General features: G+C 44.3%; 1 protein-coding gene across 1 annotated transcript in view; it reads right to left on the bottom strand.

The window, feature by feature from the left end:
- The window catches only part of POLA1 (DNA polymerase alpha 1, catalytic subunit), a 353817-nt gene that overhangs the window by 93677 nt on the left and 250178 nt on the right, over window positions 1–9962 (bottom strand). The window contains exon 35 of the mRNA XM_077807202.1: window positions 383–499. Within this exon, the coding sequence (XP_077663328.1) occupies window positions 383–499 (117 nt within the window). The remainder of the gene's footprint in view (window positions 1–382; window positions 500–9962) is intronic.

The following is a 9962-nucleotide window of genomic DNA, read 5'->3' as shown; positions in this document are numbered from 1 at the left end:
TTGCAGTCTGGAAGCAGACAACAGAGCAGCCAGAGCCTACTCTCCTTCATCCTGTGATGCAGGAGGTGGCCAGCAGGGGAACTGCTGAGAAGCTCCAAGAGGGAAAGGAACTGCTCTGAACGTTCCAGAGCTGCTCCTGTGGCTGAAGGGAAAGCAATGAGAGGCAAAACCCTCTACTTCCAGTCCACAGCAATGAGGCTGATACAAACAGTTTAAAACTGGCAGTGCATAGCTCAAGAAACACATTTTAGTTTCATCTTATAATATTTTCTTCTTAATACAGTTGTCTTCAAGGGCCACAATTAGACTTTTCAGAGCTTCAGGAACCCCCTGGATCACAAATTGTACACCACTGTATTTGTGTGATGCTTTTGGTACTTACTTCAGGTCTGAGGATAGCCTTCTTACAGGCCTGACATAAAGCACCATTCTGGGAGAAACTGAGGGGAAGGCGACGGGTTCGATTCTGGCAAGTCGGCTCCTCACATATTAACCAACTCTGCAGAAGGAGAAGGGAAAAGAGAGGATTAAATAAACTTTACAATGATTAATTCAAACTACTACTTCCTTTTTTCCACCCAAATGTTGAACTCTGCCTAGATGATTTTAACAATGTTTAAAAAGGACATACTCTCTCTGATGATAAAGTACTCTAGGAAAACACTAACTAGTAAGCCTCAACATCCTCTGGGAGGTTGGTATTGTAAATAATACCCATTTTAAAGATGTAGACACTGAACTACAGAGAGGTCAAGATACTTGCCCAAGGTACGCTAGTAAGTGGTAGAGCCAAGAAAAGAACCAAGCAGTCCTGACATCAAATTTCTTGGTCTACCCCAGGGATCGGCAAGCTTTGGCGCGTGGGCCGCCAGGGTAAGCCCCCTGGCAGACCGGGTCAGATTGTTTACCTGCTGCATCTGCAGGTTCAGCCGATCACAGCTCCCACTGGCCGCGGTTTGCCGCTCCAGGCCAATGGAGGCTGCAGGAAGTGGGCAGAGGGATGTGCTGGTCGCCGCTTCCCACAGCTCCCATTGGCCTGGAGTGGCAAACGGCGGCCAGTGGGAGCTGTGATTGGCTGAACCTGCGGATGCGGCAGGTAAACAAACCGGCCCAGCCCGCCAAAGGTTGCCGATCCCTGGTCTACCCCCTATACAACACTCTTCCCCTACTGCCATAACATACTGTATTCTACGCTGAACAGATGCATAACCCCAGGTGTGTGTTCTGCATCTACTTTCCTCTTCCACAACTGTGCAGCGAAGCAACACTAGCGGGACAATTCTGGGGCAGCATGACAGAACGGCAAAACATTTAAGTTTCTTTACATTCGCTGGCTTCTAGCAGGTATAACCTGTCTATTTCCATATTAATCTTAAGAAATTGCCATATAGACCCCACAGAGGTCCTGTTAATTGTCTCATTCATAACTTTTATTTTACATCTCCCTCCCACACCCGTCCAGTATTGCTTCATGGGGTACTGACATAATTTGCTTGCTTGAGTTTTAGGGGGAAGTAAGGGATTACAATATGGATCTATTTTGGTGGCTTTCCTAGTGAAAAGCAGGGATTCTTCCATAGGAGGACCCAGCAAATCCAACACTGATAGACATGATTACAAAGCATTCCCTAATCTGTCTGGCTGAGCAAAAAAAAATCTGGCCCAGCTGGTTCCGATACAGCCCAGGCAAAGTGTGCAGAATCTCTCTCTCAAGAACACAGAGGTAAGCAAAAGAGTAAAGAGTGGGAGCACTCCTGAGGCTAGTGCAATGCTCCCTGTTTATGCCTAGGCAGAACAAGCACAGCATCTATCAGTGCACTACCTGTGCTCTCAAGGGAGGGTTTTATGCACCTCCAAGCAGGACAGGGAAGGTTTTTCTAACATCATGCTAGAGGCAAATTCCCACAGCACTGCAGAATTTCTATGCAGAATTTGTGGTTTACACAGTAACCATAAAGCGGGCCAGAAAAATAAGAGACTATTCAGACACACAATGACAGAGAAACATTTTGAACATTTCTTGTTTATAACACTTGCTCAGTGGGTTTAACTTTTAGAAAATTGAATTAGATATAAAATTAGAATTAATATAAAATTAAATGTTCAAAGGTCTGGGAATTCCAAGAGTTAAGGTATCTCCTTAAGGGTTAGCTATACACCTACGTAGTCCTTTTTTAGTGCCATTTTCATGTTTAAATGTAAACAGCTATTAACTAGTTCTTAGGATTCTTAAACTACATAGAACAATACAGACTACATTAATGCTTCAAGCTGAAGCCTTAACTTTTGGAAGTTCCTGAGTTCAGGCCTGATCAAAAGCCCATTGAAGTCAATGGTGACTCTATTGAATTGAACAGGTTTGGTTCAGCTCCAGTTTTACATATAACTAGTTCATATATACATATTACATATACAATTACAAATACATATCTCGTATAGAATTACATATAATTGGTTCTCAGCTCCAGTTTTACATATAAATCTCCACACATGTACTCAGATTAAAAAAAAAGTACAAGTGCTACTAAATTGCAGCACATCTGTAAATGACTCATATTTAACTGACTTGGGGGCAGCCAAAATCCACGTGTGAAAATGCCAACTTTAAGCATTCTTCACTTAAAAACTACTGAACTGATTTTTTTCACACTTGAAAGATAAACTAATATGATTACGCTCTATAAATACACAAGGGGCGGCGGGGGGGGGGGGGGGGGTAGATACCAGAGAGGGAGAAGAGCTATTTAAGCTAAAGGACAACATTGGCACAAGAACAAATGGGTATAAACTAGCTATGAATAAATTTAGGCTGTAAATTAGAAGTTTTCTAACCATCAGAGGACCGAGGTTCTGGAACAGCCTTCCAACAGGAGTTGTGGGAACAAACAACCTAACTAGTTTTAAGATTGAGCGTTGTAAGTTTATGAACATAATTAGAAGAGGCATTGCCTATGATAGCAGGGGACTGGACTCAGTGACCCGGGAGATCCTTTCTAGTCCTGTCATGGTATGGACAGAGATAGTAGATTGGGAACTTCTATCCTCCCTGTTACATAACACATAAACAAGGGAACATTCAATGAAATTAAAAGATGAGAACGTAAAAAAAAAAACAAAACCCACCAAAAAAGACCCCAATAAAAAGAACACTTTTTAACACAAGTGATTGAACTGTGGAACTCATTACTACAGGAAGTCGATGAGACAAAGAATTTAAGATTTAAAAGAGTGGGTATTTATAGGGATTTCAAGAATACCCAGAGCTATCATAAATAGATAAAAACAAAAATTATGAAAGGCATATTAAACTTCATGCTTCAGGCGTTAAAACAATAACTACTATATTAGGAAGAGACCAATGCAAGGGACAGATTGTCACACATTTATCTACTGAGGGGAGGTCTCACTGAGATTGGGCAAATTTTTTTTACCTGAATAGTATTTTTGAAAAAAATGCAGTTTCAGTCAACTCTAAACTATTCACGAATTTGACCCAAATTGTCAAATAGTTTCAACCAAAAAAAACTATTTTTTCAGGTTAGATTCACAAGTAAATTTAGGTGCCATTCAGAAAAGAGGAGGTGGTGGTGTCCCCTTGTACTTAATAACACTGGTTAAGGCATTCACCTGGTATGCAAGAGACCAGTGCTTAATTTGTAATAAAAGAGGTGCTGGGGCTCAGGCAGTTTTTTACATTCATAACTGATGCCGCAAGCCAAGAGGTGCTGGGGCTATGAACTGCCAAGCTCAAAGGTGCCAGGGCTCAGCATTTTAAGAGACTGAGGTTAATTTTCCCACTCTGTAGCAGGGACTTCAAACCAAGTATCCCACATCCCAGGTAAGTGGCCTAATCACCAGACTATTCGGGGGCGGGGGGGGGGGGGGGAGAAGCTCCCTCTTGTTGAAGTTTTTCCACTTTGTATAAATACTTAAATATTAATTGGTCCAGAGAGAGAGAGAGAGAGAGAGAGAGAGAGAGAATGAATTACTCACCCAGGTACAAAATATGCCTTGTGAGGTATCATTTGAAAGCTAATAACTTGCTGGTCAATAATATCATGGTGAAATGTACATAGCAACATTATATGTAAAGTTATGAATACCCCCTATATGATGTCTGTTAGCATATGTTCTAACCCACCCAGCCGTGTCAAGGCAAAAGTTGTTAAACAAGTCTATCCTCAACAAAGGAAGAAACGGTTACTTAATGTAACTGTGGTTCTTCGAGACATGACGTAAACGTGTATTCCACTTAGATCTGTACGTGCCCAGTGCACTGGAGCTGAAGGAATTTATGTAGCGGTACCTGTAGAGGGGTGGCGTTCACATCTCATGGCTGCAGCTCCTCACCTGGCTACATGAGGCAGCTTTTCCCTGACCCTCTCTCAGTTCCTTCACACCAAAATGCCCAGAAATGAGATTCCAATGCAGAGAGGACAGAGGTTGGGTCATGGAATACACATGTGCATCACAACTCCGAAGCATCACAGTTACAGTCAAACTTCAAAAACAGACTCCAATGAGAAACTGCAAAATTGGAATTAATTTGCAAACTGGACACCATTAAATTAGGCTTGAATAAAGATTGGGAGTGGATGGGTCATTACACAAAGTAAAAACTATTTTCACATGCTCATTTTCCCCCCTACTGTTACTCACACCTTCTTGTCAACTGTTTGAAATGGGCCATCCTGATGATCACTACAAAAGGTTTTTTGTCTCCTGCTGATAATAGCCCACCTCAATTAATTGGTCTCATTACAGTTTCTATGACAACTTCCACCTTCTCTGTATGCATATATATTTCTTCTTATTATATGTTCCATTCTATGCATCCGATGAAGTGGGCTGTAGCCCACGAAGCTTATGCTGTAATAAATTTGTTAGACTCTAAGGTGCCACAAGTACTCCTGTTCTTTTTGCAGATACAGACTAACACGGCTGCTACTCTGAAACCTATCTTCCTACTGTGTTTTCACTGCATGCATCCGATGAAGTGGGTTTTAGCCCATGAAAGCTTATGCCCACATAAATTTGTTAGTCTCTAAGGTGGCACAAGTACTCCTCGTTTTTTAAGTTACAGGAAGTAACCGTTTCTTCAAGTAGCTGCAGCTGTACATTCCACATAGGTGACTTACAAGCCATGCCCTCTGTCCCTAGCAGGCAAGGCTTGGAGTCTACCTGAACAACGACTGCAGAACCTTTCCACTTTGCATCCCCCTGGAAGAAACAGTTATGGCATAATGGTTCGTGAACGTATGCATCAATGACCATGTAGCAGCCGTGCAAAAGTGCAATACAGAAACGTCTCTGAGAAATGCTATGGATGCTGCTTGTGCCCTCATAGAATGAGCTCGCACCTGCTGAGGAGGCAGAGCCAAAGCTATTTCATATGCAGTTTCGATGCAGGATGGTATGCATTTGGAGTCTGTCTGCAAAGAGACCGCTTGACCCTTCATGCAATCTGTATATGATGGCATGGCATTGGAGAAGACTGATCTTCCCTGAATGTGGGGATGAAATGCCAATATTGTTGCCAGATGCAGTTTCAATGAACTAAACGCAAGCCCCAACGATTGAAGGTGCAGCAAGTACTTCAAAATGTCCTGGATAGAGACCAGCAATGTTTGTATTCCGCAACTAATGACCACACCAAAAATCTCTTCCATTTCACTGTATAGGCCATCCTGGTGGAGAGATTTCTATTGTTAAGGAGGACTTTCTGGACAGCCTCCGAACATCACTCTTCCTCTTTATTCAGCCATGCAGCAGCCATGCCATGACACGCAGGGAGCTGAACACAGGACGTAAGGAGTGGCCCTGGTTCTGAGTAAGTTGGGATGGTAAGGAAGTGGTTTGGGATGCTGAACAAACAGTGCATGAAGGCAGGAGAACCAGCTCTGCCTCAGCCATGCCGGGGCACTGATAATGAGCTTGGCCCATTTCACCTTGAGCTTGAGGATGACCTGAGGGATGATCAGGGGAATTGCATACAGAACAGCTAACTGCCAGCTGAGGTGGAAAGTGTCAGACTGAGGCTCCCTCGAGAGCAGAATAGACATTTCCTGTTATCCCTTGTAGCAAACAGGTTTACTGCTGGGACGCCCAAAACTGTGAAGATGACCCGGAGTACATTTGTCCTCAGATACCACTCATGACTCAGGAAAAATACCCGATGAGATGGTCAGCGAGATGATTCTGAATCCCCGGCAAGTTAATGGCTATCAGAGTAGTGTTTTCCTCAATGCAGAATTGCCACAGCCAGATCGTTTCTAGACAAAGCAACCTGGAGTGTGCTCCTTCTTGTTTGTTCATATAGTATATCACAGCAAAATTGTCAGTACGTATGTGAACTACTGAGTCTCTGATACAGTCCTGAGAAGTATGGCATGCATTGTAGATGGCCTGAAGCTCCAGAACATTGATATAGAGTGAGGCCTCTTGCTGTGACCACGGCACCTGTATTTTCAGAGACCCCAGGTGTTCCTTATAACCTATCAAGGAGATGTCGGTAACAACCAACATGGTGGGCGAGGACCAGACAAAGGGAATACCTTGGCAAATGTTCTCTGGATTCATCCACCGCTGCAAGGAGTCCAGGACCAGTGGAGGACGATGAATCAGTCTATCTAAAGGGTGAAGAGTGGGACACCAAACAGTCTTGAGCCACACGTAAAGGGGGCAAAGGTGCAACCTTGCAAACTGGACCACCTATGTGCAAGTGGCCATCTGGCCCAAGAGCCTGAGACTTGTCCAAACTATTGTGGAAGGCTGAAACTGCAGACTGAGGTACAGGCGGCAAACTGTCTGAAAACGGTAAGTTGGCAGAAACGCTTTTGACGTAGTGGAATCTAACAATGTCCCAATGAACTAGGTTTTCTGAGCGGGAGCCAAGGTTGCCTTCCTGGTGTTTAGGATGAGACCAGATGGTCGAGCAAGTGCAGTGTCATTCCGACATGAACAAGAACTTCCTCTCTGGATCTGCCCCTCAGTAACCAGTCATTCAAATATGTGAAGATGTGAATTTCTTTCTTCCAGAGGTATGCTATAACAACGATCATTCATTTGGTAAAAACTTGGAGGCAGAAGAGAGGCAGAAGAGAAGTACTCTATACTGAAAGTGGTGTTCCACCACAGCAAAACAAAGGAACTTTCTATGGTTTGGCAAAATCGCCACATGAAAGTAGGCATCCTGAAGGTCCAGAGCAGCAAGCCAGTTGTTCTGACACAACAGGGAGAATAGTAAACGGAATGACCATTTGGAATGTCACGTACCTGATATATTGGTTGAGATCACAAAAGTCGAGGATGGGTCTTACCCCTCCCTTGGATTTGGGTACCAGAAAGTCCCAGGAGTAGAAGCCATGACTACGGTGTTCCAGCGGAAACTCCTCCATTACTCCCAAAGTAGAGAGCAGACCTGCTCAAGGAGCAGTATCTTGTGAGAGGGGTCCCTGAAGAGAGATTGGGAGAGAGGATGGAGAGGAGATGTGGAGAGGAACTAGCTGGCCTAACCTGATCTGACAGTGCTTAGGACCCAGCTGTCAGTATCAAGCCTTAAGTATTGTGAAAGCGGGTTAGCCTATCTTCAAGGACCACATGGTAGCCTAGAGACCTTGAAGGAGTGCAGTGTCTTGTCAGTCTTATCAGAGAACAGCGTTTGACCGTAGAAGAGCAGATCTTCAATGGCTTGCTGGACATAGGGGACAATGCCTGAATTTTGCAGCCAGGAAGCCCTCCTCATGGTGACCACGGAAGCCATCACCCTAAGAAGTCTGAGAAGTCTAGTGCGGACTACAAGGTTGTCTTAGCCACTAAGCAGCCCTTCGTGAGAAACAGCCAAAATTCATCTTGCTGGTCTGAGAACTCTGACATAACTGTGTAGTGAACAAAATCCTACTTGGACAGCAAGGTTTTCTGGTTAGCAATTCATATCAGTAAGAAAGAGAAGGTGTCTTTCTGCCATGAGGTGCATTCATTTAGAGTCCTTATGCTTGAGGGTGACTTAAACCTGGATTGATGGGCTCTGTCCCTTGCCACAGTTACAAATAGGGAATCTGAGGCCAGATAGGAATAAAACAGCTCAAATCCCTCAGGGGAACTGTAGCACCGTGGAACCCAAATAATCACCAGTCATGTAATTATGATATGTTTTGTACAAAGATGCCATGTAAGGTATCATAGGAAAGGTCATGATCTCCTGAAACCCATTGTTCTGTCATAATATGTAGATCATTAGTGTATATGAAGTTATGAAATGTTGCTGTATGGTTATTATTGAAATACTCTAAGTTTGGGAATTGACCCTTGCTAGTTCTCCAGTGACAATAACGGAAATGATCCTCACCCCGGTGGGCATTAAACGATCATTAATCAGCAGGGGAGTCGTAAACAAGGGATTTACAATTCTGTAAGAGAACCACCACACAATGGTGATTGCTCAACCTTGTGACTCAATAAGACCCAGCCCAGACATGCCTGGGCTAGTTTCTTTCCAGGACTATAAAATGAGGAACAGTGGCATTGTACTTTTACCTTTCTCCTCCCCCACCTATGCTGGGAGCAACAAGAATGCTGGGAAGACAAAGACTTGAACTGAGGAGACTAGGCTTAAAGGGAAAGCCTATGTATTAAGGGCTGTAACCTATCTGTAACATCCAGTGGGGTGAGAAAAACTGCTTAATCCAAATACTGCTTAGGTTAAAGATTTAGACTGTGAGCTTACTTTTTATTTTCTTTGATAACTACTGACTTCTTGTGCCTACAACTTATAATCACTTAAAATCTATCATTCTGTAGTTAATAAATCTGCTTTATATTTTATCTAAAACAGTGTGTTTTGGTTGAAGTGATTAGTAAATCTCATTTCAGTTTACAAAAGCTAGCGTGTGTCCTCTCCACATTGAGGGAGGGGCAGACTGTGTAATGAACTTACACTGGTCAGGCTTCTCACCAGGTACAGTTCTGGAGTGCAAGGCTGGGGACTTGGGAGATTTGCTGGTGCCTTTCTCTGTGTGATTCGTGAGTGGCTCAGGGAACATTTGTGCAATCTAGCTAGGTGTGGGTGATAGGCATTTGTGCAATCATGCTGTTGTGCTGAGTGATAACAGGACCTGCCGGGGTTTGCTGCTTGTCACTTGCAAAGCACTGTAAAAGACAGCCCAGGCTGAAGAGTTAGGGGGTCACAGCAGTACCTCAGTTCCAGGTTGTACTTAGGTGTCCCGTCACAGAAGGAAATAGAACTTTTCCATGTGCTTAACCATAAACGATATCAAGCCAATGTGTTCCAGGGGGCCATAGCCAGTTCAAGGAGCACATCGTTGATATAGAGGGTGACTCTTCCAGAGGCAGACAGCTGCAGGATAGCCACTAGATTGTGGGTATTCTCTTGTAAGAACTCCACTTGGATACTGAGGGAAGCAGCTATGTGCCACAAAACATCTTGGGATGCCTTAAATTCTTCTGGTACCAAAAGGAGGGATCAACCAAGCAGCACAAAGTCATCTGGGGATCAAGACAAATCCCTTCACTGGGTTAAAGCTGGATCCCGTTCTAGGGCTGATGGACCCGGGGGAACAACTATGGAGGCTCCGCACAGAGAAGGAATGCCAGTGCCTGGGCCTGCAGTGAATCGGCGGTCACCACCAGAGACCTCGCCTTTGAGCATGATGAAGAGGACTCCACAACTGATTCCATGGAAGCCACTGACATTGGTGGTCAGTAGGCATTGGGCCAGAGGACTCTGTCTCAACCATGAGACGAGCGCCACTCCTGGTACTTGCAACGGTCCACGGATGGCTCCTAATATTGGTCAGACAATGGAAAACGGGAGGATGATGACCCTGACTCAGACACCGAGGAGCCTCCCCACAGTTCCCAGTGGCTGCGGTTCACCGTTCCCGGCCAATGGGAGCTGAGGGAAGCAGCGCAGGCATTGAGCACACACACACCTAAGTGGAATA

The sequence above is a fragment of the Eretmochelys imbricata genome, chromosome 1 (assembly GCF_965152235.1).
Source record: "Eretmochelys imbricata isolate rEreImb1 chromosome 1, rEreImb1.hap1, whole genome shotgun sequence".
Taxonomy (NCBI): domain Eukaryota; kingdom Metazoa; phylum Chordata; order Testudines; family Cheloniidae; genus Eretmochelys; species Eretmochelys imbricata.
The sequence above is the reverse complement of the archived record's forward strand: the minus strand, read 5'-3'. Positions and strand labels throughout refer to the sequence as shown.